The sequence below is a fragment of the Asterias amurensis genome, chromosome 14 (assembly GCF_032118995.1).
Source record: "Asterias amurensis chromosome 14, ASM3211899v1".
NCBI classification, from domain to species: domain Eukaryota; kingdom Metazoa; phylum Echinodermata; class Asteroidea; order Forcipulatida; family Asteriidae; genus Asterias; species Asterias amurensis.
In genome coordinates this window covers 18,512,519-18,531,923 of record NC_092661.1, presented here as the reverse complement: position 1 = coordinate 18,531,923, position 19,405 = coordinate 18,512,519, and the positions used below count along the sequence as shown (strand labels likewise).

Below are 19,405 nucleotides of genomic sequence, written 5' to 3'. Positions count from 1 at the left end.
CTAGGCTCAATGTAACGTTGAGACGGTACCTGGCAGCAGACATACCAGGTAGTATTCCGTTGTTTCTGTAGCTCTGAGCATGTGCACACTCTGTCTAGAATAATGGATTTACCTGATAAGTCTGCTGCCACCTAGTGTTGCGAAAAGGTTTTCATTTGAACTCATTCTTATACCAGCAGTTTTAAACTGACAAAAGGTGAGTTCCTCTCTTGTGAGGATGACCCTCCAAGGTTTTAAACTTCCGGTTATACAGAATTACTACTCTTTTCCCCATTCATAAAACCCTTTATGTTAAAAGGCATACTAATAATGATGAAAAATCTTCAATACTTTCCTGTAAATTTCATTTTCTGTCGCTTCCTCTGGCTCTGTTTTGCGAAGGGTCTAACTGCATGCTACATTAACGGCTGTGCGTGCGCGCGCATACTAACAGATTTTCAATTTGACAACCAGCCTACATATTGACTGCTTTGTGCAAACATGTAAGTCAGCTCCTGCACGCAAGGCATTTGTTTAAAACATGATCTCATCATGTAAATATCCCGCATTTTAACATTGCCTGACTCTAGGAGGTAAAGGCACAAAGGAAGTTTTGATCTTTCTTTTGCATGCTGTGGTTAAGTGAAATAATAATAATAATAATGTTGTATAATCCAAACTCTGGATTGTTGGTGTGGTTTCACACAGAGTTCAACAGAGGGTAAACTTAAACGACACTACAGATGCACACAAAATTATTGTCTGTTCTGATTTCCTACTGTTCAAAGACTTTTATTCAAATAGATGATTCTTATAAAACAAACTTAAAGCATACCCAAAACTTATCTGAACTAAATAAAATTTTAAAAAAACAGACCCAACTATTAAAAAAATAGACTAAAAACTGACTTAAAAACTGAGCTAAACACACTTCACAGTAGTTCAAAGATCACTTAGTGAATAACTCTTCATTGAGAATAAAAAACCCCAATAAACAGTCATTCTTACTAAACCTACACCATGACAATTTAGTAGCAAAACTTGCAAAGTTAGGGCTTTCAGTACCAGGACTCGCACATGAATTCATGAATGGGAATAAAAGAGTAGTGACTCATTCTTAACTGGCGGTTTAAAACCTTGCAGGGTTGTGGCCGTGCGATAAAGGCCTTCGGCTTGGGCTCTATCGCATGGCCACGACCCAGTCGGTTTTAAAAGGCTGATTAAGAACTTGTCGCTACCCTTTTATTCCAGTATTTAAAACCACAAAATAAAGTAATTTGATTCACAAATCAAATTTGAAGCTAATTCACTTACAGGAAATACAAGACAAGATATGAATAATCAAGTTAAACACAAGAAGTAAGAAGCTGGCATGAACACTTCCAGCAAATGTAACTCAAACACTTCATCATTGACCATACTCAGGCTGATATTCAAGCTATGAGAATAAGCTGAGTAACTCTCAAGAACATGAGACAATTAATACAATCAAATTCACATCAATGAAACCTAACATTGTTTCCACTGGTTAGCTAAGGTTTAAACAGTCATAGTAACAATATCTTGAACTATTTGGATTAAACAAAAGTTCTTTTATATTACACTCACCTACTCAAAAGAAATACTTTGAGATCATTAAATACTACAACAAATCAGTTCAAACAAACTAAACATTAAAACTACAACTTAAAACATCGAAGATCAAAACTCACCCCTGACATATTACGACTGTGAGAATTCTTCAAGAATTCAGATTTGATGAAACGTGTTAATTGATTTGGAATGACTCCTAATCATCTCTGTGCACACTTAACTGTAAAGCCTTAACTGTTGCTGGTCACTGAAGCTGGACCAGTCTCTGATTGGTTATTTTGAAAGTTCACTGAAAGACCTGAATTCAAACTTAAATTTTATTCTGTGAATATACTGTAAGTTTTAATTTAGGTTTATTATTCGACAGTTCATTATTGTCTTTAACAATCTTAACCTATGGTGGTGTACCTAAAGATTTTGCTGACAACGGAAACTCTCCTTGTACTCTGTTCAAACTTCAAAGTTGACCCATCACAAAGTCACTGTAAAGGTCGGGACACTAAACTTTTCCACTTGACCAAGAGAATAATTGTCATTTGTGGGGAAAAATTCCTTAAAACAATGGGTTTGCATAGAAATTACCATTATTAGCTTGTAATTAGATGATCACTCTATATTACTGTAATATTTATGCTATCCTTGTGTAAAACAAATGGACATACATGTACATGTATTCATTAACTTTGGTCAGCAGTTTTGTTGTAACAAAAAATAGGTCTTGCTATCATGTTAGGGGAGAGCTTGTCAAGTGCTCTATTAAGAGTCACCAGGATGGCGGAGAGATTGAAGTATTGTCACATCGGCCTAGTCTATGATAAAGCAAATAGAGTGTACTTGTTGTGTTACTTACTAATGATGAAATCAACAGAACTTACCTAAGGTCTTCTTAATGTGCAAATTCTTGTACTTTGACAGTATTTCCATTACTCAGTAATGTAGTTCTGTTTGATTGGTACCTGAACAATTATATACAGTGAGTTTTCACACAAAACAAATTCTCAGTATGTAACAGTCCAGTACAATGTCTTAAATAGACAATTAACATCAATCATTTTCATACCCTTAACAAATTTGTCACACATTGCTGTTTTTCACATTAGATCTACCTTATCATCAAGCATTAGAATTTACGTATAATAAAATCTTATTCTGACTTCAAGGCTTGGTTTTTAAAATCAGGATTTTCAAGTAATGAACAGTAATGAATCAAGTTCTTTCAACTAATGTACAGGAATGGTTTCATATTGCTATTCATCACTGCAATAACCTATCTTTCTGAAAGTTTGTATATACTCAGCGTCTTGAGTACCTTGTTTGGTAGATACGTGCGCTATATAAGACTTCGATATTATTGCTATAAAATATTTATGGCAAAGTATACTTTTTTAAAGTATACTTTGCCTTTAAACATTTTGTATAAAACAATAAAATGCTTCTGAACCCCCAAAACAGTTGAGCAATCAACCGAAAAACAATCAAACACACAAATGCTTCTCAGTAAAACCCCTAAAACAATTGAACAATCAACCGAAAAACAATCAAATACCCAAATGCTTCTAAAAAACAAAAACAATCGAACAATCTACTGCCTCTAAGACCAAAAATAACAAACTAAATGCCTCTAAAACAACTAAAATACAATCAAACAATTGAATGCTTCTAAAGCGAACAAAATAAAACAACCAAACAATCTATTGCTTCAAAGACAAAAAAAAAACACAATCAGATGTTTCTAAAACCAAAAGTTTCGGTTTTAGAAGCACTATATCATTCAATTGTTTAAATCCTTTTATATAAATGTTGATAAACACAATGAAACTGACATCTGAAAACTTCATCTCAAAAAGTGGATGCATTTTTAACCATATATCTTTGAAGTGAAATGTATCTCAAAATGCTTTAAACTACCAAATGCTGTGGAAGGCTTCTAACCAAAGGTTTTTATTAATTACTGTATGCAACTCTCCACTACAAATTGCATATTATTGATTACTAAATCACGTGAGGCTTACATAAACCTCATTGAAGGCTACAAAGGCGAGTTTCAATTCGCAGATTGTTGGTTGCCCACATTAGACCCTGCTTTGTAACTGAAGATTTTCTTGCAGGTTGAATTCAGTCTAAATACTATAACCTGAAATCTGGCTTTTATCAGATTGTATTAATATGCAACAGTTCTTAGAGTCTATTGTTTCTACTGGTTATTAGTGTGTCATTCAAATCCATGATATCAAGATTAAACGTATGTCTACAATGCTAATGGTCACTCTTTACTCCAAGTTAAAGTTGAGCAAGTAGAATTCACTAGTTATAACCTTCCTACTTATAAAGCAACTTGGCTGGCTGAAATCTTAACTTGCATGTGACTGAATGGAAAAAAGTTGGCCCAGGTGCCATGCATACTTTTGAGGCTTTTGGATGGAAACACAATTTGATTTGTGTGCTAAGCGCTTACAAGCTCTATATCTATAATTAAAGCTAAAAACTACTTCAATACACATTTACCAATTAAATCTTCATTTAAGTTCCTTTGCAGTTATGTAAGTCAAGTAAGATCTACATTGTACATGCACCTGATTAGATTAGATTTCGATCTATGTTAAATGTCAAACTTCTTTGAACTTAGCCATCAGTGTGTGGCAGACACCACTCCACTGCTCTTTCAGTTGCACTGATCAGGGTCAAATCACGAGCATTCACTCGATACTGAAATGGGACAAGACGATTCAGCTTCTTACGAAAGTCACGCATTTCTAGACCATTGTACTTCATCACTTCGCCAAATGATGGTACATTAGTCAATGGTGGTACCCCGAAACCTCCTGCCATGATTTGTGCACGCAGATATGCAAGAAAGTGAGGGGCATTATCAAAGTAGTTCATCCAGTTCTGGAGTCCAATGTCAAAATTATCCTTAAGGTCAGCACAATCCCTGCCTGTGTCCAGACAGTATGACGCAAGGCAATATACATATTCTGTGTTCCCAGGTTGACAGACAGCCTGAGGTAGAATTTGTATCCAGTTTATTGTCTCAGTAACAAGTACTGAGTAGTGATTACTAGAATTAAGAAGTGGTTTGAAGTCTTGCAGGAGCTTGGCAAAACCAACATAGTCAGCAATATTGGATGTGAAGATGCGATCATAGCTTGACATCTTTAGAGAATTATGTACTGAAGGAAAGTCCATACAATTGGCTAGTGACACTTGAATAAAAAGTCTTCCATTCTGGATGAAGCTTTTTACCTTCTTGAGGAATTTTGTGATGTAGTTGTGGTACATCACCATAGGGGTTGGGTAGGGTCTGGTCTCGGACTCCCTCACTCTCAAGCAATCCCACACTTTAAAGGGATGTGAATCTGGTCTGATGCAGTATTCAAAGGCAAAATCTTTTGGGCTTGCCTTTGGTGCATTCCAAACCCTAACTAGCGCTTCATAACCTGGAGCCGCTGAAGCTTCACGTCCGGTTAGTGTTGGGTTATCAAATGACATTTTCACTTGTTTCCTCTCTGTGGGGAGGAACAAACCATGGTCAAACCATTCTTCAGTTTGCTTTTTAACAGCAGGTGATAGTAAAAGATTGGTATAACAATACTTCACATTATCCCCATGCTTTTGGTTTAATTTCTCAAATGCAGTTTGTCTTTGTTTTCTGAGATTTATTGAGGATTGTTTCTTTCGTTGGCATTCAAGTGATCTCCATTTGTCCCAAACTTGACTCATGTCTGAAAGATCTTTACCTTGAACTTTGACCAACCCTTGAGTGACCTCTGTGAGACTTTGAGGGGTCATCTGAATGAGCTCATCTAAGCTGGTCTTGATCAGGTCATACTCTTTCTTTGTAATGTGAACTGAGTACCAGATGGTAGTCAGACTGCTCTCAATTCCCTCAGTGTCTGCAAACCGAACCAACATAAAGAGAAACAAGACATTCCTAGCCATGACAAAAGGGTCAAAGTCATTGAGAGTGATGTAAAGACTTCCCTGGTACCTGGCAGGAAGGGAAGCAATAGTCAAAACAGTGTTGCGTAAGTCTCCGCAACCAGCTGACAAAATATGATAGTCCCTGTTTAAGTCAGTTTTCTTCAATGACCCATCAGACCACTCATTGTTAGCAAGTTGCAAGAAGTCTTTGGCAATAGTGTTTCCAAAATAATAAGGGGAACCACCAAGTCTGTCTCTTTGCATTCTGGAGTTTAATAGTCCAATTTGAGCTGCTGTTGATTTTATGTTGTCCTTGGCCTTGATGCAAAAACCTTTATGGTTGACCCAATCACTTCTTTGACACTCTTTGTTACAGTACCATGCATAGTTGCAACCTCCACACTGAAGAAAAGAAGTAAAAGTTTCATTGCAGTTTTTGAAAGCTATCTGAGTATAAATTTACTGCCACTACCAATTTGTGAAAAGTGGCTGAAACGTTCTGCTAGACTGTGCCCGTTTTCGCATTGTTTTGCAAATGTTGATCTTGCACTTATTAATTTACACATGGAGTAAGTAAATAATATTTATTGATAATTATCGTTATAATATGTCTTAAAACTTGTTTGTTTATTTATGAAAATAAAATGTGCTCAAAACATTTTCAAGATTTGTGAACTCAACAGTGTGCAGGGAACTTAATGAAACCAATAAAAGCATTTTTGTTATAAAATGTGTTTGTTGTGAAGCAATTAACCCCTTTAGGTAGAGGGTGTCAGTTGTAGTATTGCAGGGCTATGCATATAATGCTCAAATCTAGTCTGGTTCCCAGACCCTAAAATCTCCGACTAGGTTCTGTCGAATTTAGGGTCCGGTATCACCCAAAATCACGTGACCAAATAGGAGGAATTCCTCCTTTTTCGAAGTTATCCGAAATGTTCCGAACGTGTTGTCGTCATGTTGGGTATGGAATCATAATGTCAGTCCTGTCGGCCGTTGATCCAGGAGTTTTTATGCCAGCTGTTGTTATTTAAAGCCAATGCAGGCGTTGTGCCTAAATAAAGCGTTTGGAAGCGATGCGACAAGTTCAAAATATATAAACCTGGGAAATCGCTCCGGGATCTGGTAAGTTTGTGTCCTTTTTCTTCAAACATATTTTTTCAAAGGTGTTTTGACTTGAGTGTTCACTAGTTAGACATTGATTGAGGATTAAGTTTCATGATTTTCGAAAGTGGTAAAAATGGGGCAAATCTGGTGACTAGCTGTCGAAATTATACGTGTTGAACCAGATTGTAATTAATTGCTGATCAAAATAATCTCGTAACCCTCCGGCCTGGCGGCTGTCGGGAGGAGGATTACATTAACGCAACTAGTGCAGACATGGTTTCCCTGGAGATGACCCCGACCCTGACCAGTTGCGTCATGCTCTATTTTTAACCGTGGGTGATACCTGACCTAAGATTTTTAACAAGAGACGTCAAGGAATCTTTGGTCAGGGGACCAGACTAGCTCAAATCTACCCATTATTTTGACAATGAAAAATTAGCTTCTATGTCTGCTGCCACCCAGTGGCCCATTGTCGTAATTCATCACATTAAGTTTCATGATGTAAGGAATTGGGCTTGACTCAAGCTTTCATGACAGTCCTATGTGAGAATTTTTCTTGCACTCACTCAACACACAACATACCTCTTTCATTTTACCCTTCTTATTGCAGTTGTTGCATGATCTTGTTCCAAATAACGGGCACTCTCTACTCCTATGTCTAGCTCTGTCTCTTTCTTCACATGTTGGGCTACAATACTCCGCCATCTTGCAATCAGGACAGTGAATGGTCTGTTCCAGTTGATCTTTACAACGCCAGCAATGTCCACACTGAACGTCCATGTTTATTTCTAAGACACAAAAAGAGAAACAAAATTAACTTAAATTATCTCTAAAAATATGGCAGTTACTCCTTGAACGGCTTCTGACTGGCAACCCCTGAACAAAGTTTTTTTAATAAGAGGGCCAGGTCGCTGACATAGTGCTAGATATAGTTCAGTTGGTAAACCACTATTAATCCGGAGTTTGCAGTTGTCCTGATCTAGTCCTGATCTAGTCAACTTTTCTTTGTTAAATGCAAAATTAGTTGAAATTTATCCAGCCAGTTTCCGTTGTGGTTTCTTTTTAATTTATCCATAATTTGATACATCTGGTAGTTGATTTAAATCCACTTTAGGAACACATGTTTGAATTTATTTGATTTAAAGACACTGGAAACTATTGGTAATTGTCAAAGATCAGTCTTCTCACTTGCTGTATCTCAACATATGCATAAAACAACAAACCTGTGAAAAGTTGAGCTCAATCGGTCGTCGAAGTTGCGAGATAAAAATGAAAGAAAAAATGCCTTTGTGTGCTTTCAGATGCTTGATTTCGAGACCTCAAATTCTAAATCTGAGGTCTCAAAATCAAATTTATGGAAAATTACTTCTGCCTTTAAAGCATGAAGTTAACTCTTGGCTTTTCAAAAACTTTGAATACTCACCTTGAAGTCAAAGTACTGTTTTCATAAACCAATCCTAAATATTTATGTGATGTTTTTGAGTTACTATTGGAAGTTTATTTTCTTTCTGTTGTCAGTGTAGAAGCCTGGATTGAGTTCTGAAAGTTATAAAGTCTGTTGGTCTTTTTTATGTAAAAGTTCAGCTGTTATTGCTCAATCTATTCCCAAAAGGGGGTTCCCTTGATGAGAAGTGGCATACTTCACTTGTAATGTCAAACCATTCAGACAAAACAACCTCATTTTATGAGTTTGCATATTCTAGCATGAATTGATTTTGAACAAAAACACCCACGCATGTTATTTCCCCCTACCTGTACAAATGTACCTAGTCACGCAATGAACAATAATCTCGGTCTGGATGCCAGTCTTTCAGAGTGCAACATTCATGCTTTAAACCTATGGCTTTGGCTCTGGCTGCAGTGCTCTGCCTGCCTAATTGAAGTCCCTTACTGAAATGGCATGTTTTCAAAATAACTGAGTGATCCTACATTTTTCACTTTGTTGTCAATGTTTTTAATCCAGCAACAACAACAAAAGTTTACGCTTTCAAGTTCACTGTACTTTGTAATGTATGAAAAGTACAAGTAGTACTGGACATACATTTTCAATTGTTTGTCAGCAATTATTACCTGATTTTATTTTCTTGCGTGCCACGCATTATGTTGAAACACTTCTCACCATGTTTATTTCACACATTTAAACATGCCCATGTGATCTCCTCTCGACCATACAGAATGGATCCTTGGTATGAAGATTATTTTAATATATATATACATATACGCTTTTGGTGAACAAGATGCAATGGCACAATTGTCACAAAAATTCAACCGCTGCAATGTATTAATTCTTTGATCAGCTTTTCCATCTTTTATTTTCAAAATACATGATGCATTCTTTATTACACTTTCTTACAAAATTAAAAGTATTTCCAAGTAAAACGTCATTTACTTACATACAAGCAGTGTTTGTAACTTCAGTTAAAAGTTAGGAATCAAGTTCTTTCATCGAATGTTTGGGTATGATGAATGATTTCATATTGATACAAAATGTTTAAAGGTAAAGTATACTTTTCAAAAGTATACTTTACGTTTGAACATTTTTATTGGATAAAAACAATGGAACCTAATTAAATGCTTCTAAACCCCAAAACAGTTGAACAATCAACAGAAAAACAATCAAAAAAATGAATGCTTCTAAGTGAAACCCCCCCAAAAATCGAACAATCAATAGACAAAAAAACAACCAATCAAATGTTTCAAAAAAAAAATCAAAACAAAAATCAAACAATCTTATGCTTCTAAGACCCCAAAACAATTGAATTCTTCTAAAACAAAAATAAAACCCAAATCAAACAATCTAATGCTTCTAAGACCAAAACACCTTTAGAATGCTTTTTAAAAAAACCAATGCAGTTTCCAAAATAATACGGGGGAGCATGAAGTCTGAGTGTACATTTTCATTTTCTGTCACATCATTGGGCACTATTTTGAGAATGGTCAAATTAAGTGCGATGCTCAACGCTCACTAATAATAGAGTACCAATCTGTTTTGATTGCATGAAGCATAAATAAGCACCTGCAAATTCTTGCATACCATCCAGTGTTAAAATGCACTTCTCACCATTGTTGCACATTTCAACATGCCCATGTGATTTTTTCTCGACCAATCAGAATAGATAAACTATCCCGTGTATTTATGAATATTATTGTAATATGCTTATACGCTTTTGGTGAACAAGATGCAATGGACCCATCCCATGAAATATGCTTATTACATTCACGCATGCGTACAGACCCTGTTGGTTGGCAAACACCATAGAGTTGTGCACTAAGCAGACGTGCAATCGCATCTGCGTCACGCACCCATTAGCCGTGTACAAAACAGCGCGATGTTCCCTCATTTTGCCAACCAAAACGTTATAGTGCGCACGTGCTATGTGCAATTTACATATTTCATGGGAAGGGTCTGTTGCACAATTGTCACAAAAACCACTAGCTGCAATGGATCAGCTTTTCCATCTTTTATTTTCATTATACATGATGCATTCTTTTTACACATCACAAAATGATTCCTTTAAATATTTTCAAATAAAGCGTTATTTATGTATAATATTCAAACCTCTCAGATGATTGGTGTTTAGTGTAGTTTCACACAGGGTTTCAATGGGTAAACTCAATACAACTCTACAGATGCACACAAAATAGTTGTTCTGACTATACTGTTCAAAAACTTCATCCAAATAGACTTAAACTGTCATTGTAATGACGCAATTAATGAACAGTCGGTAGACAAATTGTGTAAATCGACTTGGTAGTTTATTTTATAACTCGGCGAGGAGCAGGTGAACTAAAATAACAAATAATGAAATAGTTAATTAATTTACTCAATAATCAAATCAAAAATACAAGAAGGGTATTTAGAGAAAACAAGCAATCAGAGGTTTCTAGAAATATTAAAGAAAATGCAATTGAAGGTTTCCGGAAAGATTATAAGAAAATAAACAATCAATACCCTCCAAAAAGATCAAAGAAAATGAGCAATTGTGGGTCTCCAGATTGATTAAAGAAAGCAATTATTAAAGGCTTCATCAAATCTACGTTGCACCAATTCGATAACAAACGATGAACAATTATAACAATTATAGACCAAACTTATTTAACACTTACAAATTGTTACTGGGGAAAATCACTTCAATCAACACAGTGAGACATAACGGTTATGTACAGTGGTTTAAACCTGGGATAGGATAGAACAAAACTGTTTGGAAATACAAACAGTATAATAAAAGTAATTTAAGAAACAAACATGTTGTGTCCAAAATAAGACTTTGGAGAATAAAACAACTTTGCCAGTGGCACCATAAAACCTTTGCATACCCAAATTTAGTGTTGAATCTATTTTGGATCCCAAATAAATACAGAATAGCTTTTGGACTAGAAAAATAACTTCAAATAGCCCAAATCATCAAAATAGACAGGAAGTAATTTTACCATAACCAATACATTTATACAATTGCAATAAGTGACATTAAATATTATACAATGTAGAAATATACTACTTATGAAATTGTCAATGACAAACTAGCTGGGGTTGACTACGGAAAATACGGCGAACTTAACCAAAACGGAACCAGAAACAGAAGAGATAAGAAATACCCACAGCAAGGTACCTGTGTAATGAAAAAGAGTCTTGCCACACCCTAAACAAAATTCCTAAGATGCCAGCAGGTGATTTGCCGTGGTCACTGATTTGTGACATGCAAAAACGGATGAACTAAAAACGTAAGAGAAACGTTCAAAAAAGTAGCAACAGTAAACACACATCACCGGTGGGAGATGACATAAACTGATACAGATCTAGAATTGGATCTGAACTAGACGAAATCGATATTCAAAACAACCTAAAATAGAAAATAGACTCAAACCGACCTTAGTGAGTTTTTCAAAACAGACTCTAACTGCGGAAAACAGGCCCCTGTAAATAGAGAGTAAATAGAGAATACACATCTTTATTACCATAAACTGAGATAAACACTGTAGTTCAAAGGTCACTTTGTGAACAACCTTCATTAGGAATCAAAACAAATCATAAAGCAGTCTTATTAGCAAACTTGGATAGTTGTTAGAGCTTTGTCCTTGTTCTCAAAACCCAGGACTGGACTCACAGATGGATTTATGCAATACTACATACATGCACAAGGCCAAAATAAAGACATTGTGATGCGAATGATTACAACTCTTTGAACTATAGTGCTGTGTGATACAATCAACATTAACGTTATAACCACAAAATTAAGCAATTTGATTTAAAGGATTTGGGTACCTTTTCAAAATGTCCATAGATTTACATTAAACTTACAGGGTTTGAAGATAATGATAGTGGAAAGCTTCCCTTCAAATATTACTTACTGAGGTGCTGTAGTTTTTGAGAAATTAGTAAAACAATGTCATGAAAATACATTTGTAATGCTTAAAATGATTTTCGTCTCATGAGACGAAAATTATTTTCATGACATTGTTTTACTCATTTCCCCAAAACTACAGCACCTCAGCACGTAATATTTTCAGGGAAGCTTTCTGCTATCATTATCTTCAAACTGTGTAAGTTTAGTGTAAATCTGTGGACATTGTGCTTTTTGTCCTACAAAAGTTACATAGACCCTTTAACAATTCTCAATCGAAACCACTTCTCCCAAAATAGACTTCAACTGTAAAACATTTTAAATTAGAAGAAATACATGACAAACATGTGAAACAAGAAGACGGAAGCTTTCAGCAAATGTTACTCCTTCACCTCATCAGTATGACCAAACTCAGACTGATATTTAAGATAATAATAAAATGGAGTAACTCTCAATATAAATGAAGCATGAGACAATGAATACAATCAGTTCCACATCAATGAAACCTAACATTGTTTTCCCTGATTGTAAGAAAGGTTAACATAATCACAGTCACAACATTGAACACACGTAGGTGCAAGTACATGCAAGTCCTAGTCGTGAGTTTGTACGTTTCAAAAAAGTTTTTTTTTCTTGCATTTTTCCGGCATTGTCGACCAGGTGTATTGCTGCTTGATGCAGCAAAACAACTAAAGATGGGGTCGGTTTGCAAAGCTGTCATGCCACCCATTTTGACATGAAGAGGAAAGATCTTTTCTAAAACATTATGCCATCCCAACAATTTTTGCAGCTAGTGGGAAGTCGAAGAAGGTACCTGAAAGACAGGACGAACCTAAAGGAGCATTTGCCTGAAAACTTGAAAACAATCCGGTATTGTTTCAACTTTGAGGGCATGTTTTTAGCTTGCGCCAAGCGTCACTATCTTGTGTTGGCACTGCATGCGATTCACCGTGCTGGGTAATCGGAGTGGATCGTCCGCACAGCAGCCATACAGTGCGTGCAGTCTGCTCCGTGACCGTAGTTCTGTACGTAAGCATCATACGATCAGGTATCCAGACGTAGTGTACGGGGCCAGACTACACAATTCTCTTCAAATATTGCGCCTCGATTGATGTCACGAACAGCGCCCTCTCGGGTCGGGCCTACTTTTAAATTTGTAAATAAAATGGAAACCAATTTTTAAGTACCTTAGTTAATTGTTTATTCATATTCCACTCATCAAAACATATTTTAGTGACAAAAGCTATATTTTGACAAAATACCACTTCCAGGTGACTTTAAGCTATATTGATCTTAAATCTCAAACTTCATTGAACTTAGCCATCAGTGTGTGGCAGAGACCACTCCACTGCTCTTTCAGTTGCACTGATTAGGGTCAAATCACGAGCATTCACTCGATACTGAAATGGGACATGACGATTCAGCTTCTTACGAAAGTCACGCATTTGCAGACCATTGTACTTCATCACTTCACCAAATGACGGCAAATAAGTCAATGGCTGTACCCCAAGACCCCCTGCCATGATTTGTGCACGCAGATATGCTATAAAGTGAGGGGCATTATCAAAGTACTCTAACCGGTTGTCACGTCCAATGTCAAAACTATGGTTGCCCAAATCCCTGCCTGTGTCCAGACAGTATGATTCAATGCAAGATTCATATTCTGTGTCCTCAGGTTGACAGTCAGCCTGAGGTAGAAAATGTGTCCAGATTAATGTCTCAGTAACAAGTACTGAGTAGTGATTACTAGAATTAAGAAGTGGTTTGAAGTCTTGCAGGAGCTTGGCAAACCCAACATAGTCAGCAATATTGGATGTGAAGATGCGATCATAGTTTGGCATCTTTAGAGAATTATGTACTGAAGGAAAGCCCATACAATAGGCTAGTGACACTTGAATAAAAAGTCTTCCATTCTGGATGAAGCTTTTTACCTTCTTGAGGAGTTTTGTGATATAATTGTGGTACATTTCCATAGGGGTTGGGTCTGGTCTGGTCTCAGACTCCCTCATTCTCAAGCAATCCCATACTCTGAAGGGATGTAAAAACGCTCTGATACAGTACACAAAGGCATAATCCTTTTGGCTCGGCTTTTTAGGGAAATCAGCTGCACACCCTGTTAGTGTCGGGTTATCAAATGACATTAATTCTTGTTTTTTTTCTTTGGGGAGGAACATTCCATGGTCAAACCATTCTTTAATTTGCTTGTCAGCATTGGATGATTGTGAACAATTTGTATAAATAAATATCTTGTCCTTGCCATACTTTTGTACAGTTTCTTCATCAATCAATTCTTTTCTTTGTTTTCTGAGATTGATTGAGGATGTTTTCTCCCGTTCGCATTCAAGTGATCTCCATTTTTCCCAAACCTGACTCATGACTGTAAGATCTTCACCTTGAACTTTGACCAACCCTTGAGTGACCTCTGTGAGTCTTTGAGGGGTCATCTCAATGAGCTCATCCAAGCTGGTCTTGATCAAGTCATACTCTTTCTTTGTAATGTGAACCGAGTACCAGATGGTAGTCAGACTGCTTTCAATTTCCTCAGTGTCTGCAAACCGAACCAACATAAAGAGAAACAAGACATTCCTTGCCATGACAAGGGGGTCAAAGTCATTGAGAGTGATGTAAAGACTTCCCTGGTACCTGGCAGGGAGGGAAGCGGCTGTCAAGACAGTGTTGCGTAAGTCTCCGCAACCAGCTGACAAAATATGATAGTCCCTGTTCAAGTCAGTTTTCTTCAATGACCCATCAGACCACTCATTGTTATCAAGTTGCAAGAAGTCTTTGGCAATGCACTTTCCAAAATAATAATGGAAAGCATCAAGTCTGTCCGTTTGCATTGTACAATATAACTCCCTTAATTGAGCTGCAACTGTCACTATAGCTGCCTTTGTTTTGTCGCATGACGTCTTATGATTTGCCCAATCACTTCTCTGGCAATCCTTGTTACAGTACCATGCGTTGTTGCAGCCTCCACACTGGAAAGAATAAACGAATGATTGCTTGTATATGAGTTAACACTTTGTGTAAAGAAAATGCATGTTGTTGTTTTTTGTGCCGCTATTATTATTATTATTATTATTATTATTATTATTATTATTATTATTATTATTATTATTATTATTATTATTATTATTATTATTATTATTATTATTATTATTATTATTATTATTATTATTATTATTATTATTATTATTATTATTAGCTGTTTCGAACTTTAGTTGGAACAGCTATTGAAATCGTCAAGATTTTTATTTGTTATTATTATTTGTTTCCGTCAAAAGCCCATAGGTTTAACCAGGGCATTTTGTTAAAGCCAAAAATCATACTTGGCTTAGTATAAAAGAGTCAGACCCTATATCATATTAAAGCTTAGGTCTTGAAGTTGCAGTGAAATGTAATTTGCATAAATTAAATAATTAATTAACTAAGTTATAACGACATGAATATTTAATTAGCCAATCTTTAGACTGCCATATCTCACAAACTATACGTCCGATCGCAATTTTTTTTTTCAATTTTGTGCTTTTTGGGTACTGTATAACTATTCCATGGCCTTAAAATCCGGACGATGTCACCATGACGTCATGTATTGCACGTTTTGTGTCTGTGCACAAACACAATGGCTCTTCAAATGTCAACATTTAAATGGTCAAAAACTTAATAACTTCAAAATTATTTATCTGTTTGTTTCCTAAATTTGATATTTTGTGTTGAAAAATATACTGATTCTAAAAATAATGGTTTCCGTCCATTAAAACCAATCAAGGGACGTCTATCATTAACGAATAAATTAAAATCTTGGCGTCATGGGTACAACGTAGTACTTCTGGATGTAGTCACTAAACTGGGTGCAGTTGGATTCATGGGGCTGTACACTTTCTCTATGGGTGTTTGCAATACAGTGTGGACCTGTTTGGATGGAGGACTTACTTGAGGGGAGTCTACGAAGCTGTCCTGATGGTGGCATCATTGTATTTTTTTTTTTCTAACCGTGTTATGGACATACTCCATTGGATTTGTACACAACCAATAGGCATACATTAGAATCCTACGATGGTTCAGGGTTTTCGTTAAAACGAATGTACGTTCTAATAGGTTTTTTTGTAAAAGGCATTGGATTGGGGTAAGTTACACACCATCGTGTACCTTATGAAATTTGTTAGTACGAAAAACACAATTTTAAAACTGTGATGTCATTACGTGATAATTTATGATAATTAGAAGCTTTAATGAGTTTTTCTTTGCAGCACTATATCTCAAGAAGTGAACGGCCGAATTCAAAGTTTTTTTCAGTAATAGACTCCTTAGTCATGATAGATTTGCATTGGGTAACCGTGACCCCGATTTGACCTCTTATACCCGGTCAACCGGAAGTGGGACTATATCTCAAGAGTTACACAACCGATTTAATTATTTTCTTCAGTTATAGACTCCTTAGGCATTAAATTTTGTTGGGGAAAATTCGTGACCCCATTTTGACCTCTTCTTCCGAGTCAACCGGAAGTGGGACCATATCTCAAGAACTACACAACCGATTTTCAAACTTCTTTCAGTTTTAGACAACTTAGACATTAAATATTAACTTTGAAAACTGTGACCTTGTGTTGACCTTTATTTCCGGGTCAACCGGAAGTGGGATCATTTCTCAAGAACTATACAACCGATTTTTAAACTTTTTCAGTTATAGACTCCTTAGGCATTAAACATTAACTTTGAAAACCATGACCCCCATGTTGACCTTTTCTTCCGGGTCAACCGGAAGTGGGACCATATCTTAAGAACTACACAAACGATTTTCAATTTTGTTTTGGTTATTTACTCCTTTGACATTGGAAATTCGCATTGGCTGGCCGTGACCCCATGTTGACCTTTACTTCCGGGTCAACCGGAAGTGGGACCATATCTTAAGAACTACACAACCGTTTTAGACTCCTTAGGCATCAAAAATAAAATTAGAACAACCGTGCCCCAAATTTAACCTGTACACAACCGATTTTCAAACTTTTTTTACAGTTACAGACTCCTTGGTCATTTTAGCACTTAATCCAAGCAAAATAACACGGAACAGCTGTGTGTTTGTTCACAAACACCTAATGTCTAGTTGTTATTGTTATTGTTATTGTTATTGTTATTGTTATTGTTATTGTTTATGTTATTGTTATTGTTATTGTTATTGTTATTGCTATTGCTATTGCTATTGCTATTGCTATTGCTATTGCTATTGCTATTGCTATTGCTATTGCTATTGCTATTGCTATTGCTATTGCTATTGCTATTGCTATTGCTATTGCTATTGCTATTGCTATTGCTATTGCTATTGCTATTGCTATTGCTATTGCTATTGCTATTGCTATTGCTATTGCTATTGCTATTGCTATTGCTATTGCTATTGCTATTGCTATTGCTATTGTTATTGTTATTGTTATTGTTATTGTTATTGTTATTGTTATTGTTATTGTTATTGATATTATTAATGGACAGCGGGATGGTCAGGTGTTGACCACTCCCCCCTATCTTACTCAATGTGTACGCCCAGTTAATGACCTTGCCCCCCCCCCCCCCCCCCTCACCCTGGTGCATCCTCTTGGAAACCATGACTTTTTAGATTTAAAAATTGAACAGTAAAATGTTACATTTTATAAGCTTTTATGTGATAATTTCATTGTTTTTAAAGCTATATTTACATTTACTTGAAGAGTGTATTTTGTTTTGCCTTCAGATAAGATTATAAGATTATCAAGAATAGATGTAAAGAATAGTATTCATGGCCTAACATGGGTGTTGAACAGGAGCTTGTTCATGAGAAATGCAGAGATAAACCACAGTTTTAATTGGCCAGGAGTCATATCCCCAACCCCCACTCCCCCCCCCCCTCAAACCCCCCCCCCTCCACAATAAAAAACAAAAAAGGGACACCCTCTTGTTCCCCAACACGTTTTAGCCATTTAATACTGTGAAGGGGAATGGAAAATGTTTTGGAATACCTACCTTATTTTGTCAACTACAAAACATGTTGAGACTTGTTCTTTTTCTCTGACTACTTCAAAGTTTCGGTACAGAAAAAAAAAAAAAAGTTCACAGATTTACAAATAACTTACAGGGTTTACAGAAGGTAATAGTGAAAGACTTCACTTGTAATAATATTCCATGAAATGCTTTACTTTTTGAGAAAACATTAAAATAGTATAAATTCTTGATAGCGAGAATTACGGATTTATTTTAAACACATGTCATGGGTGACACAGCGAAACATGCGGAAACAAGGGTGGGTTTTCCCGTTAATTTTCTCCCGACTCTGATGACCGATTGAGCCTAAATTTTCACAGGTTTGTTATTTTATATATAAGTTGTGATACACGAAGTGTGGGCATTGGACAATACTGTTTACCGAAAGGGTCCAATGGCTTTAAGCAATGTTATTAATTTTCTTTTTAAAATAAGAAGTGCGGATAGAGGATTGAGCAGACATACCTCTTTCATTGTACCCTCCTTATTGCATTTGTTGCATGATCTTGTTCCAAATAATGGGCACTCTCTACTCCTATGTCTAACTCTGTCTCTGTGTTCACACGTTGAGCTACAATACTCCGCCATCTTGCAATCAGGACAGTTAATGGTCTGTTCCAGTTGAACTTCACAACGCCAGCAATGTCCACGCTGAACGTCCATGTTTGTTTCTAACATACAAGAGAGAAACAAAATGAACATAATTAATCACTCAAATAACGTTGATTTTTTTTTTGATTTTTTTTTCCCTAGACTTTGTTAATAGAGAGACTCTAATGCACTCACATAGTCACTTGCACTTAATGGAAACACTACACTTCAATATATCTGACAGATATGTCACTTCATGAAGACACAAAAGTCAAACATGCGAGTTTCGAACTGTACTGTAGCACTAGTAAGTCATAAGTGAAAGGACGTGTTAAGATAGGTTACTTCGTAGGAACACAAAATTGTTACTTGTAAAGCCTGGTTCATACTTCCTGCGAATGCAATATGAATGTTGACAAATTCGCATCGAATAGTTCGCAGCAGTTGAGGTGTGCTCAATTCTCTTGCCAATATCGCTCCGAAAACAGAGTTGTGAGGTCAAATTCACGTCAAATTCGCATCGCATTCTCAGTAAGTATAAACCAGCTTGCTAAAAATGTTAACATGAAGGATTATGCTAACAGTTTTTATAAAAATTTTTTTTAAAGATAGGTCACTTCGTGGGACAAGAGACAAGTTGTTAGCCATAATCAATTTTAGATTACAGTGAAACTCACCCTTTAAAATAACCACTAATGGTAGTTCTTTGGAGTAAATCCACAAAGGGATCCTACATCAAATCTGCCCGGTTATCACTGTGATATGATCTGTCTCTGTCTAGATTAAATATTATCATGCATTGCTGCAAAAATTAGACCTTGATCTTACCTAAGATCACCGCCTTGCACACACAAAAATGTTTTGTC

General features: G+C 36.2%; 2 protein-coding genes across 3 annotated transcripts in view; one reads left to right on the top strand and one right to left on the bottom strand.

Moving 5' to 3' along the window:
• Window positions 1-19,405, top strand: part of LOC139947222 (pyridoxal kinase-like) — an 84,076-nt gene that overhangs the window by 47,561 nt on the left and 17,110 nt on the right. The gene's annotated exons all lie outside the window — the stretch shown is intronic.
• LOC139947481 (uncharacterized) lies at window positions 3,288-19,295 on the bottom strand. Of its 2 annotated transcripts, none has more exons than XM_071945403.1 (3): window positions 18,414-18,432; window positions 7,180-7,385; window positions 3,288-5,895 (listed from the first exon to the last, which is right to left on the bottom strand). In XM_071945403.1, exons 2-3 carry the CDS (start codon window positions 7,375-7,377, stop codon window positions 4,195-4,197), a joined length of 1,899 nt encoding a protein of 632 aa, XP_071801504.1. In that variant the 5' UTR covers window positions 7,378-7,385; window positions 18,414-18,432; the 3' UTR covers window positions 3,288-4,194. The 2 variants fall into 2 exon arrangements, with proteins under 2 accessions (XP_071801504.1, XP_071801505.1); XM_071945404.1 differs by lacking the exons at window positions 3,288-5,895; window positions 7,180-7,385 and adding exons at window positions 12,126-14,917; window positions 19,217-19,295 and having other exon boundaries at window positions 18,414-18,619.